Below are 20,618 nucleotides of genomic sequence, written 5' to 3'. Positions count from 1 at the left end.
CAGGCACATCCAACTGACTATTACACATTCAGATGAATCTTAGGCAAGATGAATCCTACAACGAGTTTTGCAAGTGCATTACTAATGCAGCTATTCTGCTTTTCTCAAGGGAAAATGTAGTGCTCTTCACGCTGTGTTAAAGCAGATGTTTTCAGCTGCTTCTTATTTTAATAATCCCCTTTTGGCCATGTGAATTTTAAGCTCTACATACAAAGACAATTATTTATCTTAGCAGGGGTGTATCACTCAGAGCACCACGACTGCTCTGAGGTTACCACTCACCATAAAGGTGATCATGGGCAAAAGAACCCTCGGCCACTGATGCATTTGAAGGCATGACTGGACTTGCAAGGTCAGGTGGAACCAATAACTCCAATTTCTCACATAGCCTCCTTGACTGATTTTTCGTTATTCTCTGATAATAAAGCTTCACTGCATTTCTCTGATCCAGCCCTACCTCTAGCAAAGGTTTTGCCAATAGTAGAAAGCAAACAGAACTAAATCCTTCAAATAATTATGTTCTAAAAGACCCAGGTGGGCATCTTTTGTTTTACTGCTCTCACAGTGAAAAACCCAGAGAAATCTTCTTGTTGCTGAAGTCAACAAAGAAATTTGAACACACATAAAAAGAAACTTTTTCACAAAGTTCTACTCTGAATTAATTTACTGAGACTTCAACAGTGATATGAAAAGAGTCAAGAATAAGATTGAAAAGATATCCTTTAGTCCCCTCACTTAGGAAATACAAATTTGAAGTATCACTTTGCAAATAAGCTAATTTTGGTGCTGTGCCCTTAAAATGAAGGGAATATGTTTTTATGTGAACACAAGAATTAATAAGCTTTCAGCATTCTGTGTGTAACACTGCAGAGAAGGAAGGAGAGCTGAGAGATTAAGGGATACATGAAATCACAGAATTAAAAATGGTTTGGGTTGGAAGGGACCTTAAAGCCCATCCAGTTCCACCCATGCCATGGGCAGGGACACCTCCCACTGTCCCAGGCTGCTCCCAATGTCCAGCCTGGCCTTGGACACTGCCAGGGATCCAGGGGCAGCCACAGCTGCTCTGGGCACCCTGTGCCAGGGCCTGCCCACCCTCACAGGGAAGAGCTTTTTTTTAGTAACTTGCTTCAGCTTCTCTTCTGAAGAATAAAAATAGTTCAGTGAGACTGAAAATTTTAGCAGAACCATTTTGGATGAAAGAAGTCATTATTTTTGTACTTTCTGCTCTTCAGTGCATAAAAAATACAAAAAGAAGTTAGACAAGAAAAAGAAATATTAGCAGAATGAACTGTTCCACATAATATTTTTGACTAATCTTTGCCTTTAAAAACATAACCTGGGAAAACATGAGACCAAGAACTCTTCAACATGTCATCAGTTCTTTATTGTCCTAATTTTGCTTAATTAAAAAAAATATTAATGTTAGCCTAACAGTGACTAGTTGTGGACAAATGTTTTTCTCCTTGCCCTTAATCCTCAGCAGGGACTGTCTGGAAATCACCAGGGAATGATAAAAATCTGGAGGTCCCGATGTTTCCAGGTGTGGGGTGCCTGGCTTCATCTGACCCTTGCTGCTGGGCAAAGGCGGCAGCTGTGGCGTTTTCACCTCAGAGATACATTTGGCCGGCTGGGTGCTGCAGCTGGGCACTCGGAACAAATCCAGGCAAAGTAGGAACTCAGTTTACCTGTGGTGGAAAAGGTTCAGGTGACAGTGAAGAGAAAGGAGAGGGTTCTATCGTGGAGTCTTAATCCAGAGTTTTATTTCATGGTAGACCTCTGAAACAGCTCCCAAGTAGAACACCAGGCTGCATGGTCTCGTGTCCTTTTAAGCCCGGGGACAGGGGGAGGGGAAGGGACAGGTAAGGGCCCACCAGGTGGGAGGAGGGGAAGGTCCAAGGGATATAGACTCTTGTACAGGCCCATGAGCCCGGACCTGAGGGGCATCTTTTGAACTTCTGCCAACCGCACAACGCCCTTGCTGGAATGTTAAGATTGATGGACAGCTCTTAGCAGGAGGGCAAAAGGGGAAGGGGGAAGGTTGGGACACCTGAGAGGTTGGGATAGGTGAAACAGGAAATCACACTGCAACATGGAGGAAGGACAGGAACACCAAACAGAGAACCTTTTGGCTTCAAAGGTTTCTCTTCTGTTTAGACTTTCCACTTTCTATCCAATTCTCACTTGATATACACATGACAGAGCATTGCAGAAATATATGCAAAAATATCACTTTTAACTCTCTTTTTGACAAGCAAGTACAGAAATTGTTTTCATACCTGATGGGCCTGAGTCCTGCCCTGAGGATGTGCAGGGCTGGAGAACAGAAGTGGAGGTGGGCTGAGCCTATTGCTGAAGCACAGCCGGAGTAGAAACTCCTTTATCTGGAAAAGTTTGGGAATGTTCCTGTCTCTGGGATGAGGTTGTTATGTAAAAGCATGGAAAGAAAGGAATAAAAGCGCCCTGAGCCCACAGTGCTGCAAGGGGTACGCGAGCCAGTGAAACGAGTGCTGGGGAGAGGACTTTTCCCAGGCAGTGAAAGGCAGCAAGAGGAGCTGAGGCTCCACCAAGCTTTGGGGGAGCAGGAGCACCTTTGCTGCAGCTGACCCAGGACCAGGCTGTGTCCCCGTCCTGAGCACATGGTGCTGCTGCAGTGGCAGGAGGGCAGTGCCAGCCCACCTCTGTGCAGCACTCAGTCTCCTCCAACCTCAGGAACAAGTCAGCAGTACTCAGAAATGCGCTGAAAATCCCACAGTGTAGGAGCCACTAAACCAAAGCAGTCATTCACAAAGTGATGGGTGTTAAACCCGACAACGTGGTAAAAACCAATTGAAATCACAAAGCCAGGCTTCACCAGAACACCGGTGCTAGCAGCTCCTGGACAACTTCAGGAAGAGCAATGTCCAAATCCTCTGGGTGACCCTGACAGCACTTTATGACAAAGCAGTTTCTCAAGAATAAAAATTCAAAGTCCACTTTTTTTCCAGTCAGCTCAACTAGTTCAGTTTAGACAAAAATATCCAAAACTTTGCAATTTTGTAGATACTCTCTTTATTTTTCTCTTAACCTCCTCTCTTGCTGATTATTTAATTAAATTAGCTCATAATCTGTGACACTTTGATTCCTATAAGAGGCTGTAGTGAACTTGTTCAGTCACTGACAGCAACACCCAGGATCCCTGTGCTTGCTGAATTCCTGCAAACACACCTGCATTCGTGCCTTTTCTGCAGAGATGTCACATGCCAAGTACGAATTTCAGGATAGTTTACACCAAAACGGTTCATCCAGCAGCTAGGCTTTCTCACCCTGGAGTTTTAAATGAATTTGTAAAAATAGACTCACGTTTACCTCTATCTGTCCTCTGATAGGCCAGGTTAGACGGGGCTTGGAGCAACCTGGTCTAGTGGAAGGTGTCCCTGCCCATGGTAGAGGGATGGAACTGGATGGGCTTTAAGGCTCCTTCCATGCCAAACCATTCCATGATTCTACAATGGGAACTAACTCAAGATGGACAACTTACAGTCATCATTCTGCAAGTTCACATTAAATCATTAAAATTCACTAAATAAATAGAACTTGGTTATTTAGAGTTAACATTTAGGACTGATTATTTCCTGCTCAGAAAGAGCAGAAAGTAAACATTTTTATTTCAATCAGTATTTTTACCATATATTAACAGAGAATGACCAGACATCTGAAAATTCCCTTGTTTATATTTTTCTTTTGGATAGGGAAATTATGATTGTCTAGTTTTAGCATATCAACAAGAAACCACAGGATGCCAAGCTAGGAAGAACAGTTGCTTGACAGGAGTTGCTCCTGGATGTTTAACAGAAAGTTAGTTCCATGTTGCAAGACATTTGGAACAGACTAACACTTTGCAAACAAAAATATCTTTTATCTCTCAAATTACCTCACATTTACAGCAAAGCCATGCCTAAATCATCAGGACAGGGAACTGTCAGCCTGTCAGAACTTGGCTGCGCATGAAACCCAATGTTTGCCTTGTTGTGTCTTTCTAGAAACTGTGACTCTGAGAACCAAAGCTCCCTAAAGCTGCATCCCATAGAAAGAGAGGCCAAAAAATCAAAAGACCCTGTCATAGGGTTTGCTCGACCACTGCCCTGCAGTGCATCAGGCAGAGCAGGCGGCACTGAAGTCTCTAATGACTCATCTTCATCTTAACAATGTTAATATCAAATCATAACTTAAATTCTTCCTAACTTGGTATTGAGGCTAGTTTTTTGCTTTCTCAAATGCTTAGTTCTATTTTCTTGATATTACAGGTGAAGTCCCACATATACCAGAGAAAATACCTCAGGAATCAGATGGCAATTCCTGCTCTTAAACAATAACCAAAATTAAGGATTGGGATACTCTGACCAGTCCTAAAAGTGGATGTTGCTGCAGGAAGCAGGACGAAGGTGTCACAGCAGCACACGGACCTGTAGGGTACAGACAGACTGACCCGGTAACCTGCACATCCACCTTCATGAAGAACAACTCCTTCCCTTCCCCGGGTGACCCGAGCAGCCCTCACAGCCCCGCCATACCCTCAGAGCCCCGCCGTCCCTCACAGCCCTGCCATGGCCTCACAGCCCTGCTATCCCCTCATAACCCCGCCATCGCCTCAGAGCCCCGCCATACCCTCACAGCCCCGCCGTCCCTCACAGCCCTGCCATGGCCTCACAGCCCTGCTATCCCCTCATAACCCCGCCATCGCCTCAGAGCCCCGCCGGCCCCTCAGGCCACATCGCCCCCCCCCCCCCCCCCCCCCCCGCGCTGGCCGAGGCCCGGGGGTGCTCAGCGCCCTGAGGGAGGGGCTGAGGTAATACGGCAGGAAATGGGAGCTGCCATGAGGAGCGGCTGAGGGAGCTGGGCAGGGGCTCAGCCTGGAGAAAAGGAGGCTCAGGAGGGACCTTGTGGTTCTGTACAACTCCTGACAGGAGGGGACAGCCGGGCAGGTCGGGCTCTGCTCCCAGGGAACAGGGACAGGAGGAGAGGACATGGCCTCAGGCTGGGCCAGGGGAGGCTCAGGGTGGATTTTGGGGAAATTCCTTCCTGGAATTTGTTGTCCGGCCCTGGCACAGCTGCCCAGGGCAGGGGTGCAGTCCTCACCCTTGGAGAGGTTTAACAGCCTGTGTGGATGTGGTACTTGGGGACATAGGTCAGTGGTGGCCTTGGCAGTGATGGAGAACAGTTGGAATCAGTGATCTCAGAGGGTTTTTTTCAGTCTTAATTATTCTGTGATTCTGAAGCTGCATGAGCAGCCTAAGCTTGGTGAGGCTGAAGCTGTGCACTGCTTTTGTCAACGTTTTTTTGTTTCAATTAAACATCCTGGAGGATGCATGCAGCATCTTTCATCTACAGACAATTATTTTATCTAGGGACACACAGAGACACCAGAGGTCCCATAAACAAATGGCAGCACCCCAAGTTCACTTTCACAGAAGCCCAAGATTTTGGGAGTGAAATGTGTGAACTATCACTGAAAGCGGACACACACTTCAGAAAGTTCGGAAATCCTTCCTGCCTGTGTCCCTCACTTTGAACTGTCTCCTGCACAGGACTCCCAGAGTTCGTTCACAAGGCCACACATCACCTTCCTCTTCCTCTTCTTCCTCCACATCCCCAGCCATTTCAGTGTTATCCATTAACACACCTGAGCAACCCCAGCCCTTGCCAGCCTGACCTGGCTTCTCACTACACTGAAATGTGTGTTTATTTTGTTCAGAGGCTGCTGAGATAGTGTGGCACATCACACGCAGCCCCAGTTGTTAATTCACCAAGGATTCCTGGCAGTTGGTGCATGGATGGGGAAGGCTTTGATGTCCCTGTTTGTGCTGGGTTCAGACCCATTTCGGCAGATATTGATTACCTCAGGTTGAACGTGTTGGCAATGAGGGCTTTATGTTCCTGTAGTGATAACACTTCCCTCCATGCTTAATAAGCAGGAGAGTTCAGTGCCCTTCGCTGGGGTGGCCAGGCTGACGTGACACTAGCCACAAGTGTCCTAGCAGCTTGTTACTTAATAAATACTGTTTATAAATAATGATTTATCTTTTAACTGTGCATGGGGAAATTCTGCTGTGGTATTTTCCCTGCTGGGGATAAGAAGCCAACAGGTCCCAGCAGTCAGCCTTTCGCTGACTCTCCAGATGACATTGGGACTGCTAAAGATGGAAGTTAATAATAAATGGCCTTTTCCTGCAAAAACGCTGGTCATGACTAATACTGAGCAGTGACCAGCAAAAACGCTGGTCATGACTAATACTGAGCAGTGTTGCTGTGGCAGAGCACCCACCACAGCTGGGACCAGCGCCTCCAACAAATGTCCTGCCACAGGCAATCTCAATGTGACCAGCCTGTTACACCTGTGGTGGCTGTGGTGGGCAGCAGGTCAAATGCTGGCCAGCCATGGTTAATGTGCCTGTTTGACCACACATCAGATTGGACTGGGCTGGAGCCCTGCTGAGGGTCAGCAGTCAGGGATTCTCTCTGAGGGTCAGCAGCTGCCTGAGGGAATTCCTCAAAGCCGAGCCCTTGCCTCCCTGGGGCAGTGACTGCACATTCCATAGAGAGGCTACCCCTCTAAACTCTTCATAATTCTCATGTCAGTTGGGTAGTACCAATTCCGTTTTACATCACAAATCTGTATTCAAGTGTTTGCAGGGCTATAATTTCACCGATTTATCTGGTTTCTAGAAATAATCTCATTTAAACACCTTCTTTCTCTCAGTTTTACAATCTCCAGCAAAAGCAGCTTCCTGAGCTGACCTCATGACTATGAGGAACAATGGTTCACATTTCAATGTGACAAACTGTCCTGTTCCCCACATTTCTGATACAAGGCCTTTAGGTATCACCTGTCTGACAGGAACACCTGAGCCGAATTGAGGGAGTAGTTTACCAGGGATCTGAATTTCAGTATCCCTGGATCTTTGAATTGAGGACAGACTTTCCAGGAGATTCTCTCTGGCTCCATCACAAAGTATAACTGACCTGCAGCACCATCCAGCTGACAAAGCACAACTCTCCCACCCACTATCCTGCACAGATGAACCACCCACACACCCACCTGGAACAGGTGGTAGAAAAACATCAGTAAGGAGTGAGGGGATCATAGAATCAAAGAATGGTTTGGTTGGAAGGACCTTGAAGCCCATCCAGTGCCACCTCTGCCATGGCAGGGACACTTTCCACTGTCCCAGGCTGCTCCAAGCCCCAATGTCCAGGCTGGCCTTGAGCACTGCCAGGGATCCAGGGGCAGCCACGGCTGCTCTGGGCACCCTGTGCCAGAGCCTGCCCACCCTCCCAGGGAACAATTCCTAATTCCCAATATCCCCTCTATCCCTGCCCTTTGGTAGTGGGAAGCCATTCCCCGTGTTCTGGCCCTCCATCTCTTGTCCAAAGTCCCTCTCTTGGAGCTCCTTTAGACACTGGGAGAGGCTCTATGGTCTCCCTGGAGTCTTCTCTTCTCCAGGTGAACAATCCCAACTCTCTCAACCTTTCCTCATAGCAGGGAATCCTGCCTAACAATGCTTCCTTAGAAAGAAAACAACTCCTTGAGTCCTTATAGGAGAGGCTGGAAGGCCCTGGTTATCCTGGGAAGGACATCCTGCAGGTTTGTTTGGAAGAGGGCAGAGGTGTTCTGTGCCCTACCTGTGATTCTGATTGTGAGAAGGGATATTAAATCCCTAACACACCTTAATCAAGGGAAAAGGTGGTGAGTAACAGCAGCTTGAAGCCCCCTGGGCAAGCAGAACTCCCCACAGAGGAAAGAAGGGGCCAAACCCAGCAGCACTAATATAGAGATTTTATTTCGACTGTATCGAGTTGTACAGCACATTTTGTTTGTCACAATGCCATCAAACTGACTGGAGTTTTTGGCCAGCACATTGTGACGCTGAGACTCACAAGAGCTAAAAGCAGTTTGGACTAATGGCCTGAATGGGAGGGCCAGCAGTACCTGGTTTCTGGCTTCCTCATCACTTGCAGTCATTCCAACATGTGCAAAACAGGAGCAAATCCATGTTCCTTCTGCCAGGCCAATGATCACGCTTCCATATCCAGCAACGACTGCAAGGTACAAGGCAGGGGAGAATCTGAAGCAAGGTGCCTTCTCTTCCCAGAGCCACGATGTTTGTTCCCAGTATGGAAAAGAAGCAGAGTCTAAGTACAGGGTCTTCAGAAGATGAGCTTCACTTACACAAAACCAGAGGCTGACAAGTCAAAGTGCAGGAAAGGGTCCTTATTTAATTCCTTCTGATGGAGATGATAAACCATTACTGAAAGATCTGGGAGATCACAACAGAGTCAAGTCCTTTGCCTTGTTAGCAGACCAAGGTCCTCCCTGCCACAAACCAAGTCTCAGCTCCTGAAGTGCAGAATATATTGGAAAGAAAACCTACATTTCTGCAAAGAAATGCTTCACTTTCAAACTCTTCTTCCTGACTAGTATCCACAGATGCCTTACAGAGGAGGCAGGATGGATGCTCCTCAAGGGATCCAGGGATTACAAGCCCACTGAAACCCACTTTATAAACCATTCTTCCTTTCTAAACCCAGTTCTTTGTCCTTAGGATGAGTTGGGATTCCTGCTCTCTAGTTTAAAGAAGAAGCAGAGAGGCATTTACAAGTTGGCAACTCTGAACTTTGACCACTGTACAAGGAGACAAAAAAGAAGTCAAATTCAAGAGGCATTTCAGGTAGCACTGGGGCAAGTCAGAGAGATTGTTTCCACCACTGAACAAATGCCACATGTCATGGTTATCACTGCAGCTGTACATCCTAAAGTGAAAAGCACAGACCGTAGTGTCTATGTCAGCCAGTGTCCTTCCCCACCCCCAATTTGGTATCGATGCTTCATTCTCCCTTCTTCGGGTTACATTAAGTGCACAGAAATATATAGCAGCATTTGGACTGAAACCCTCACATACACCAGACAGCACATTCCAGGAGGTAAAACAACACATTATGGCCTATACCCTCAAGGTATCAAGTTTTCAGGATAAAGAGCAGTAGGAAGTGGAGAGCTGAGGGCAGAAAAGGGGAGGAGGAGCAACACAGGAACATGAGTTCTGTTTCCATGCCAGGAGAGGATCGGGGTGCCATTCCTGTGTTAGCACCAGGCTGTGCACAACCGCAGACAAAGCAAAGGGGCAGAGCAGAAGTGAAAAGCCAATCTCCCATCTCCCCATGGTGTTGGGGGCAGGGACAAAGTCCAGTGCGACACTGATCCCAGCGGAGCCTGAAAATGGGCACGATCTGCTCAGCCCTTTTCAGCTGGAATGAATTTCTCTCCAGAGCCCGAGAGAAAATCAATTAGTGATGGCTAGTGAGTCTTGTTCACCAAGCTGATCGCAAATCACACTCATGGGAAGAAAATCTACAGATCTGCTCCAGGCTGAGGCCCTTCCAACGCCCATGGGACCATCAGGAGCTTGCCCTCTTCCTTCTCACACAGCAGCCTGCCTTTGGAGGGGGAGGTGGTTCTAAACATGCCTTTCTATTGCTCTGGGGGGACTTTGCACAGGCAAACAGCTGTGAAAATGTTGCTTTCCAGACCACAAAAGGAAGAGGGTGTGATCTTCTCTCAGCCCTAGGCCATCAGGGCTACAACACACGGGCCCACCAGCTCCAGGGTGGGGACACAGCAAACTTTGATCTGAGCTCCTCTGCTCCAGCCTGGCAGCGAGGCTGCTGCAGACAGTGCATTCCAGCTTGGTGTTCAAGTGTTGCACCAAAGGCCTTCACAGTTACCCTGGAGGCAGAGTCACCCTTCAAACCCATGAGAGAAAAGGCTGGGCTTAGACAGGTCCCTTGTCTGGCATTCAGCTGGAAGCTGTGGCAATGGGTTTCTTCATATGTTGGCTCATGAGCTCCCTGGCACGAGACACTTGGATATGGTCAAAACAGGAGTTACAAACGAGGACGGGGTCGTACAACTGCTGATCAGGGATGGGCAGCTTCAGATGGCAGCAGGTAGCACAGAACACATTCCCACAGTTCCTGTCAAGGAGCAAGAAAACCAGTGAGAAGAGAGCTGAGACCACCACAGCAGAACTTCAGCAAGTTCTGGTCCAGGTCAGGTCAAAGCACCAGCCTGACTGAGGATTGTAAATGTGTTTTTTATACTGTGGTCAGCAGTGCAAGCAAACTGCTAGTGCTGACAGGGACTCATTGCTGTCCCAGAAAGGGATCAAAGGCCTTGGAAAAATAGAAACAAGAACAATATAGAATGGAACTCTGCAGGAAACTGATGAGGCCTAGCATGTAGTGGAAAGACCTAAAAGCTTCTCCTGGGAGCTGGAGGGAACAGACCTGGCAGAGGGGCATTTTGTGACACCAGGCTGAAAGGAGGATGGGCCAGAGCGCTGACATTTTTACCTGCAGTGGTGCCTCCGTTTGGCCAGCCAGAACTCACAGTCACAGTTGAAGCAGTGTGAGGCCATGTGGTCTGGGACCCACCGTGTGACCTAGGGCAGACACCAGTTAGCTTCCATCTGTAACACCCCCAGTGACAGCTCTGGGCAAACTGGGGGTGGCCTTGGGCCACACCTCACAGTGAGCCTACCCCACCTGAGCCATTAGCAGCAGAGGATGTGTCAAGGACATGCTCACTGCCTCACTTCCAGACCACTCTCTGCAGCTGTGCCCACCCAGGTCAGCTGCAAAAAATATTCCCTCCCACTGCATCACAGCTCCATCATGGGACACATACCTCAGTCTCCTTCTTATCCACAGGTTCCCAGCTTGCTTCTGACAAACAGTCCTCACTGTGGTCCGAACAGAAATCCTCCGTGTCACTGCCGTCTGATTCCTTAAGACACGTCTGCAAAACGAGACCAGGTTACCAATCCCCTCTGCTGCTGGGCACACACTCCAGGGCATGCCCTGCTCCACACACTCTGTGCTGGTGAGGGGCACCCAGGTGGTTCTCAAGCCTCCAGACATGGGGCAAAGCATCCAGGAGTGTGTAGGAGTTTGGTCCTCGAGCAGCAGAGATACCTCTGGGTGGAGGAGGACATGGCCAGGACAGGGACACGACTGACAGAGGAACAATCTTTCCCACCCCCTCTCAAAGGTATGGAGAGCTGTGGGTTGGAGAGGGAGGTGTACAGAGGTACAGGGACCCGGCATGGGGTGTGAGCGGCCTGTACTCACAAAGTCATCCTCGTAGTCCATGGGGGGCTCGGCTGGAGGGGCGCAGAAGTGGCGAATGTCCAGGCGCAGCTGCAGCTCCCGCACCTGCCGGCGCAGCTGCTCCACCTCCTGCTTGTAGCTGGCCTCGATCTGCCGCAGCCGGTGCTGGATCACATCCGTGGGGAAGGGCAGCCCATCGTCATCCGGGTAGACAGGAGGCACAGGAGAAGGACATTTTGGCGGCAGGTGCTTGGGACCAGAGGCTTGTTTCAGGTGACAGGGCAGCCACAAACGGCTGGGCTTCCCGAAATGTGCACTCACATGGCCAGCACAGGCCGAGGGCTTCCCACCTTCCCTGCCAGACCATGGGCCACTGAGGCACAGGCCTGGGGCCCGCAGGGGTTTGCTGCTCAGCCTCTTGCTGCAGCAGCCATAGGAGAGGAGGTGTCTGGGGGTGGGCTCCCCATTGGGGAGCGATGTCACCATGCCTTGAAAACTGTCCCAATTGCACCCCAGGAAGGAAAACTCGCTGCTTTGGCTCTGGGAAATGGGCTTACGCCATTGCTCCAGCGGGAGCCTCCCCGGCTGGCCAGGCTCCTCGAAGGGCATGCTCTGGCCAGCATCACCTCTGCCCTTGTCTGCATCTGGGCATGGGATACCCAGGGCAGGGCCTGGGACGTCCTGAGAAGGGGTGCCTGGTGCCAGGGACTCCTGGCTGGAAATGTCTGGGCAGGTGGTGATTCTTCTAGGACAGCCTCCTCTGTTGGACACAGTGCCAGCAGCCTTCAAAGGTTCCTGAGGACAGGTTTCCAACTGCCTTCCAGAACTGGTGGAAACCTTGTCACTGTTTTCCTGTCCAGAAGGATTAGGATCTGGACCTCTGCCATCCAGCTGCTCCATGAGTGTTCCATTTCCCTCTTCCACCTCCACAGGGACACTGCTGGCTGGCACAGCAGACTGGCTGCCCAGCTGCCTGCTTGGTCCTTCATGCTCAGCATGGCTGCTGCCTTGCAGGGGAGGGTTCTCCTCCTCCCTGGGCTGTGCCTCTCCTGTGGTCACTGCAGCACCTTCACCCCCTTCAGTGTTGGCATGCCGGGCTTCCAGGCCCACCCGCACCTCCTGACAGTGGTTGTTCAGGTTGGGGTCACTGGATGTGCGGGTCAGAGGGCTGCTGGAGTCACAGGCTGAGAGCAGGTCATCCATAGATCTTGTCTTTGGTAATCTAGAACCCAAAAGCAAAGCAAATCTCACAATAAACCCCCCAAAACTTCCCTGGTTTCACTCAAAACTGAGATGAGGACAGGGAAATATTCCCCATTGCAGCTCCAGCAGTCAGCGGAGATGGGCAGTGCAGCTACAGGAGCTAAAATGCAAAACACCACAGTGTGGCCTCCTGCCTTTGGGGTGCAGTAGGGACCTCAACTCTTTCTCTAAGTGGCTGGGGCACTGCTACAGGGCTCTTGCTCCCACAAGGAAGATGAGAACAACAACAGAGAAACTACAAGAAACTACAAGAAGGGCAGGAAGATCTGTGGGTATGCAACATCTTGAGCCTGAAGCTTTAAGCTCTTACCTGTCCAAACACCTGCCACTGAAGTCCTGGCTCTGAGATCCGGGGGGCATGTAGATGTCCATGTCCTCCTGTCCCAGAGGATGTGGTGAGGAGGCCGGGAGGTACACGGCTGTCCAGAGGTGCAGAGCGCGCACGTGGCACACGGGATGCAGCACCTGCGACACCGCCCGCGTCAGAGGCCGATGCCTCGGAAACCCCTTCAGCCCCTCCCCAGTGCCTGCCAGGGGAAAAACCTGGAAAGCGGGGTCAGGAGCTCTACTGACCTGCTCGGATCCGGGCATGTAGAGCAGGTTGTGGAAGTTCTTGTTGCCAGCCCGCAGCAGGGACCACACGGAGCACGTGCGCTTGTAGATGTTGTGCATCTCACGCTCGCAGGGGCTGTTTCCCAGGAAGGTCCCGTAGAGGCAGGAATACGTGTGCTGCACCAGCTTCACCTGTGGCAGGGAGGGGGAGCCACACTCAGAGCCACGGGGAAAAGGGGGCTCCTGCCTACAGGAGACATATCTTCCCCTCCTCTGGGATGACTCATGCACTGCCTACCCTGGGCGACCTCACTGCTATCCTTGCTTCCACACTGGGCAGGACAGGGATCACTTCAATTGAAGGGGAAGTAATACTCAGCTGATACCAAACCCATCCCTCTAGAACCAAATGACTCTCTAGAACCTTGTTCCACATTTTTTGGTAAGACAGAGATTAATTTTTTTCCCCTATTTTTTAAAAAATATTTCAGACCCATATGGCTCTGAGGTATGCAAATCAAACCACTGCTGCTGCTGGCATCTGAATTCCCTGGGGTGGAAAGTGACTGGAGAAGGGATTCAGGAAAACCAGAGTACACAAACCCTCCACCACCCCTTCACGAGAGAACAGATTTAAACTAAAAGAAAACAAATTTAGATGAGATGTTACAGAGAAATTGTTCCCTGTGAAGGTGGTGAGACCCTGGACCAGGCTGCCCAGAGAAGCTGTGGCTGTCCCATCCCTGAAAGTGTCCAAGGCTGGACAGAGCAATCTGGATTAGTGGAAGGTGTCCCTGCCCATGGCAGGGGATGGATGGAACAAGATGGGCTTTAAGTTCCCTTCCAACCCAAACCATTCTGGGATTCTGTGATCACATCACGATGTCCCAGGTTCTGCAGACCTCTTTTCTTTCAACTCCAGAACTGTCAAACATCACGACCTTCCCTCTGTCTCTGCTCACATGTATTTCTTACCAGAAAAGCTTCATTAAATTCGAAGAGGCAGGGAAATTGCTTCAAAAGCTGATGAACAGCATCCAGCCACTGGAGAAAAACTGGGCACTGCTCGTTCTGATCCTCCACCTTTTCCTGGTGTCCACAGCGATCCCCAAACTTGTGACCAAAGTCCAGCCAGTCCGATTCAACGAGCACCTGGAAGCCCTGTGATTAAAAGAAAGAATAACTGCAGAGACCTTTGCCGAGGACATGTGGCAGGACAAAGCAAGCCCCATCCACGAGTAAAGGCTGGGAAGGAGGCTACTGCGGTGCCTGGCTTGGGAGCAAAGCTCACCAGGGTTGAAGGTTTCCACACACAAACTAACAGTTGTTATGTCTATGCAGTAACCAGCTCAGAGAATTCAGAGTAGGGAAGCAGCTGAACTTTGAGCACAAGAAGGTACTTCCCACAGCACTTCCTCAGTCTGGGCAGAGAAATGAGGAACAGTTCACCCAAAACAGGCAGGAAGAGAACAGGGAAAACTCAACACCCACCACAGCAGCTCAAAAACACCACTAAGCTTATTCCCAAATGCAGTGCTGCTCCTTTCCACGGGGATTCCAAGATAAAAGCTGCCTTTGAACAGACATGAACTGCACCAGAGCACAATCCTACCTCCATGGTCCTGTAGTAAGGGTCCAGGAGAATCTTTGCCAGTGCCACAATCTGCGGAGTCCTGTCCCAGCCGTCGGAGCAGTGAACCAGCACCGGACGCCCTTCTCTGTCCACGGCACTGGAGACCAGCACTGCTGCCTTCAGCATGACAGACAGATGCTGCAGCCACTTGGTGCTCTCCAGGGCTGAAAGCCAGCTGCAAAGGGGAAAAAAGGCAAGAATGGTCGCTTAGCTCTCTATTGTAGAAAAAAAAATACATTTTACCTTCAGTTTTCCTGGAGTCCTCAGCAAAAATCAGTCTTTTCTAAAACATGTCCCAGAGGAGCCAGAGAGCCTCGAAAGAAGGGCAAAGAATCCAACCCCAAATTTAATTTTTCTCAAATACACCCACAATTTAGAAACCCCCAGAGGATACACACAACCAGGTGATGCTGAGACAGTGCCACAATCCCTTCTGGATTAATGGATCGAAATTAGCAGCATTCAAGCACTGTGAACACTTTCCCATCCCTCCATTTTCTTAGTTAGAAACCGGGGATAAAAAAAGGAAAAGAGTGGAAACCCCCCCCCCCCCCCCCCCCCCCCCCAGGTCACTGACAGATATGGCATCAAACTCAGCTAGAGAAGAGTTACTCACTTGCTGGGGTCTGGCACTTGACTACAGACAGCACGCAGATACTGGAAGCTGTTCCGGATGGAGTGGATGTTGGCCATGCCCATGAACACGACTTCACAGTTGGGATAATACTCTGACACAAGAGACAGGAACATTTAGAGAGAGCTAAGGAGCTACAGAACATTCTGAGCTGGAAGGGACCCACAAGGGTCATCAAATCCAACTCTGCTGCTACTGCAGCAACTGCCTCCACACCCCAGTGCAGCCACCCCTCTCACACTACCCCTGGTGCTCATGGAGTCACTAAGGTTGGGAAAAACCTCCAAGGTCATTGAGTCAAACCATTTCCCAGCACTGCCAAGGCCACCATGTCCCCAAGTGCCATATCCATGGACCTGTTAAACCCCTCCACAGAGGGGGACTCTTAACACTGCCCTGGGCAGCTGTGACAGGGCCTGACAACACTTCACTGAATAAATTTTCCCCATATCCAACCTAAACCTCCCCTGGCACAGTTTGATGCCACTTCTGCTCATCCTGTGCCTTGTTCCGTGGGAGCAGAGCCTAACTCTCACCTGGCTGTCCCCTCCTGTCAGGGAGTTGTGCAGAGCCACAGGGTCCTCCCTGAACCTCCTTTTCTCCAAGCTGAGCCCCTTCCCCAGCTCCCTCAGCTGCTCCTGGTGCTCTAGACCTTCCCTAGCTCCATTTCCTCTTCGTGGTCTTTCTTGTGGCCAGATAAGGGGGACTGTCACTGCCCTGTGACCACTTTATTGCTGGTACAGCTCAGGTGCCATTGACCTGCTGCTCACCTGGGCACACCTAGGCCCATGTTCAGCTGCTGCCAACCAGCACCCCCAGGTCCTTTTCTACTGGGCAGCTTTCCAGCCACTCTGCCCCAGCCTGGAACATTCCAGTGGGGCTGTTTTGAACCAAATGCAGGACCTAGCACTTGGCCTTATTGAACCTCATCCAACTGGCCTTGGCGTGTTGATCTAGCCCCTCCAGATGCCTGTGTGGGAACATGCTCCCAGAGACCAAGCACCAAAATGCTGTCCCGGTCCCCAGCTGTGCCCTAAGAGCCACTGCCACGATCAAGAGGAAGATGCTCTGGGATGTTCTTGGCCCTTGGTACCTTCGCATTCGCAGCCGCCTCCCTTGGCCCTGTTGGCCACGGCTGCCGTGTAGGACCTGGCATCGAGGATCAGCAGCTTCTGAGGGGTTCCTGCATTCTCCACGCCCGAACACGCAGTCAAGGACGAGTCTGCAGGGACACACAAGGACTGAGCTCCTGGCACCTCCCTCCCTCCCCCCAGTGCCACCATGAGCCCAGAGAGCCACCCACACACCACAGTTAATGTGGCACAGGTTCTCCCCCTGGACACTGGGGTAAAGCCCTGCCTTGGGACAGCCCTGGCAGCCCCTGTGCCATGTCCCCATTCAGGAGGGCTGGCAGAAGCCATCTCACCGAAGTCAGTGTCGCAGGGCTCGTTGCCGTCGCTGCTCCCGGCCTGTGGCGCGGCGCCCGACGCCCTCGCCCCGGGGTTCAAGGCACAGGCTTTGGCAATGGATGTCACCAGGTACTCGTCGTCGGCGTTCCGCCAGCCCCACCAGCTGATCTCGGGCTGGCTGCAGCGCGCGATCACCGCCCCGTTGCGCACGTGTCTGCAGGAACACACACACAGAGCCTCGCTGAGCCCCCGGGAGCGCGGGGCCGGCCCGGGACAGCTCCCTGTGCACAGCCACACCTGAGCTACTCCTGGCTGCAGCTGCTCTATCTACAGCACTGACTCTCACTGAGAAGTGAAAGAGAGCAAGGAATCTCAATAACCATTTTTCATCACTTCAGCACTGACAGAGAGGCTAAACCAGCCTCATACTTTTATTTACAATAATATAAAATCATCTAGGTTGGAAAAGACCTTCAAGATCCCAAGTCCCATCTCTGACTTCTATTTATATATATTAATATATCCTGTAACCCATAAATATATAAAATAGATATTTTTGTATATAGATATGACTGTATTTATAAATTAAACCAGAGAGAAGAACTTAAAATCATTATGGTTGTATTTTGGGAAAGTAATAGTTATTTCATAGAACCATGGAATAATTTGGGTTGGAAGGGAGGTTGAAGATCAACTTGTTTGACCCCCCTGCCATGGGCAGGGACACCTTCCACTTTATTTTAAGGCTATTCTGTTCTCTCCTTCTCCTTCTTTTTTTCCTTCCTCCAATTCCAGACCCATTGTTAAACCATTTCACTTATCACCTGTAAGTTGGGAAGATGAGCTCACTTGGCATCAGACCAGGGAGTTTCTGGGTGGAGGCCTGAGCTGGTGTTTATCAACAACCCCTAAATGTGAACCCTACCCTGGCTGTGCTTACTGGCGAGGAGGCCTGAAGTAGGAATCAGTGCATTTCACACATGAACACACTGGTCAAGTCATTCCCAACTGGCCTGGGAAGGGAAGGGACTGTGATGTGACAAAGCTGCTGATAGAGAATGACCCAGAGAGTGTGAAATTTAGCATTAATAAGTGAAGAGTATTTACAGATGATCAAAGCATAACCCCAGCTGTGACATGGAGCAGTTTGGTGCAGATCCCAAAGGCTTTGAAGTCACTGGGAAGCTCTCAAAAGCCTCAACTCAGTGCTCAAGAGAAGCATGAAGGTTAAGGATGTGCTAACAGTTACTGGGAAAGGAGTATGAAAAAAAAATATTATGGCTTCACATCTTAACCATCCTAAAATGACACAAACTTGTCTCAAAAAGGATCATGTTGTAGTCAAACCAAGCTCCAGAGATGGGTGGCACAGACACAAGCAAGCACTGGAATGGTCATGCCATATTTCAGAAACACAAGTATTTCTTGGACAACAAACTAAACCAAGAGTGGACTCACAGCCACAGTGCAATGTGGAACTACCAACTGGTTCCAACACTTGGTGGCAGGTTCACCAAGTGACCATGAGACAGTCACCCATTCTCCCAAATGGGTGTAGGAAATCTAAGATTTCCTACAGATGCTCCAAAGATGCACCAGGAAAGAGCACCTGCATCCCTACCTATCTCGTTTGTTACATTTCCCTGAGGTGCTGCTCCTGCTGCCTGGTCCTTCCTGGAGATGGGAAAATGAACTCAACAGCCCTGAACCAGACCCACATACCAACCATGCTCAGCCATCCCACCACCCATCCTGCAGCATTTATCTGGAGACCACAGAGTCAAGGAACGGTTTGTGATGGAAGGAACCTTAAAGCCCATCCCATTCCACCCCCTTCATGGGCAGAGACGTCTTCCACTGTCCCAGGTTTCTCCAAATCCCATTTAACCTGGCCTTGGATCCACTTCCAGGGATCCAGGGGCAGCCACAGCTGCTCTGGGCACCCTGTGCCAGGACCTCACCACCCTCACAGGAACAGTTCCTTCCCAATATCTCATGTCACCCTGCTCTCTGTCAGTTTATGTAGCTTTCTTAATGACATCTCACAGATAATAACAATGAAGACTTTAAACTGAAGCCTCCCAAAGAAATAATGTTCATGTTTGGCCAAGTCAAAACACCGTGGAGACCCTTTACTTTGAGTGCTGCTCTGTTTTGCAAGGTGACTTGCACAGCAGTCGCTCCCAGGAGATCTATTCCTGCCTTCAGGATCACTCAAGGATGGATAACAGAGAGCAGCAAAGGCTTTGTTTATAGTAGTAAATGAAACAGAGCCAAGGTGTGGACTTAAGCGCCAGCCTGTGATCATCCAAGCCTGTTTGTGAGACACCCACAGTTCCTGGCCTGTGCCAAGCAACACTTTCCCAGACAGCGCTTGAGCACGTTTTTGGGAAGGGCAGGTGCTGTGCCAGGGACTGCTCCCAGCAGGCAGCTTGGGGAGCAGGACAGGGTGTGGGGCACCGCAGCTGTTCCGGGCAAAGCTGCCGATGTCGCCACGGTCGCGCTGAACTCACAAAACTCTTGGTAACACAAACCTCTGAGCACTGAACAACGGCTGGGGACCTTCAAGGGACACGGTGACCTGCCAGTAAACAAGGAAATGTGGCAGCACCAATGCGTGTGAAGCCACCAGCAAGCAGAAACTACAGCAGGTGCCAGGAGAGGAACCAAAACCACAGCTGAGCTTGCAAGGAGATTCCCAGGGCAGGGGAGCACCAGAACCTGACTGTGCCTTCCCTGCACATCTCCCCAGCACGAGCACAGGAACCATTTAAGGCCTTTTCTTACCTGGGAGTTTTGGGGAGGTTTTTCTCAAAGGAAAAAGTTTCTTTCTTGAAACTGGAATGTCAGAAAGTGCCAGAGTGTTTTAACTAATATGGAGCAAATGATTCTTTAGGGATCCTCAGTTTAGTTTTGTCTAAACGACTCAAGACCCTTTCATGGTCCAAAGCTGCAATATGAAGTGCCTCTGTAGTTTTTCAGTTGAGTTTTTCCTCACAGAATTATTCTGAGCACAAGGCTAGAGCACATCTGATACTGTCAGCACGTGCCATTTAACCTCCAACAATCCTCCACAATGGATTAATATCTAGTTTAGTGGAAGGCAGCAGCAGGGGGGCTGGAAGTAGACAATTCTCAAGGTCCTTTCCAACCCAAATCATTCCATGATTCTATGATCTCCCAGGAATCTCTGTTATTTCCCGGACAAGTCAAGGAGCTCAGCTTAAAGCACAAGAAAGAGCCTGGAGAGGGTTTACTGAGCTGAGCCTAAAGGTTCCCAGCTGAGATGTTTGTGTGTATAAATGCTCCATTTCCCACATCACTGGGATAAACTCCCGTTTCACTGTTGCAGGATGTGAGAGCCCGAGAGCGAGGCTCAGCCATGGGGTGGAGCAGTGCCCGCTGTCCCCTGGCAGGGGATGCTGAGCATTGGGAGGAGCATTCCTGCTGCCACAGGCCTGAGGTCTCCTCAAGGTGGCTGAGCAGACACAGCCAGAACTGCCACACCATGCCCGTCTGCCTCTCTACTGAGCTAAATAATTGATTGCATCCTTTGTCTTGTTTTAGAAGTGGATTGTGCCTGGAGGCTTCTGCATCTCTCCTGTGCATCTCCACTGAGGACTGAGATGGAGACCTGAATTTCTTTTTTACTTAATAGCTAATTTATACTTTTTTCAAGAAATCTGATAATGGGATACCTTTGGTGTCATGTTTTACAGCTCTGACTGTGACCCAGTGAGATCAGCCTTATCCAAAAGCTCTGAGGTCTATCAGAGTCCCTTGGGATGCAGGCACCCATCCATTCTCTCCTGAGCTCCGAGTGAGGAGGAGGAGCTGAGTGTCAGGCTTTTCATTTCCACACAGCGCAAGGCACCGCAGAAGCAGCCTTGACCCTCGAGGACCCTCCTGCTCCACAGACTTCAATCTTGAGGGCAAAGACTAAAAAAAGTGCATGAAAATCAGAGACACATGGGCAAGCACT

General features: G+C 50.0%; 1 protein-coding gene across 2 annotated transcripts in view; it reads right to left on the bottom strand.

The window, feature by feature from the left end:
• Positions 1–7,801: 7,801 nt before the first annotated feature.
• MTMR4 (myotubularin related protein 4) overlaps positions 7,802–20,618 on the bottom strand; it is a 56,569-nt gene continuing 43,752 nt past the window's right edge. For both annotated transcript variants that reach the window (XM_077188622.1, XM_054647073.2), the window contains 11 exons: positions 16,654–16,850; positions 16,321–16,449; positions 15,210–15,321; positions 14,573–14,768; positions 13,936–14,121; positions 12,982–13,152; positions 12,719–12,873; positions 11,167–12,367; positions 10,724–10,834; positions 10,390–10,478; positions 7,802–10,011 (listed from right to left, as the gene is read on the bottom strand). In XM_077188622.1, the coding sequence (XP_077044737.1) occupies positions 9,834–10,011; positions 10,390–10,478; positions 10,724–10,834; positions 11,167–12,367; positions 12,719–12,873; positions 12,982–13,152; positions 13,936–14,121; positions 14,573–14,768; positions 15,210–15,321; positions 16,321–16,449; positions 16,654–16,850 (2,725 nt within the window). In that variant the 3' untranslated portion in view covers positions 7,802–9,833. The remainder of the gene's footprint in view (positions 10,012–10,389; positions 10,479–10,723; positions 10,835–11,166; positions 12,368–12,718; positions 12,874–12,981; positions 13,153–13,935; positions 14,122–14,572; positions 14,769–15,209; positions 15,322–16,320; positions 16,450–16,653; positions 16,851–20,618) is intronic.

Source organism: Agelaius phoeniceus, chromosome 20 (genome assembly GCF_051311805.1).
Source record: "Agelaius phoeniceus isolate bAgePho1 chromosome 20, bAgePho1.hap1, whole genome shotgun sequence".
Taxonomy (NCBI): Eukaryota; Metazoa; Chordata; class Aves; order Passeriformes; family Icteridae; genus Agelaius; species Agelaius phoeniceus.
The sequence above is the reverse complement of the archived record's forward strand: the minus strand, read 5'-3'. Positions and strand labels throughout refer to the sequence as shown.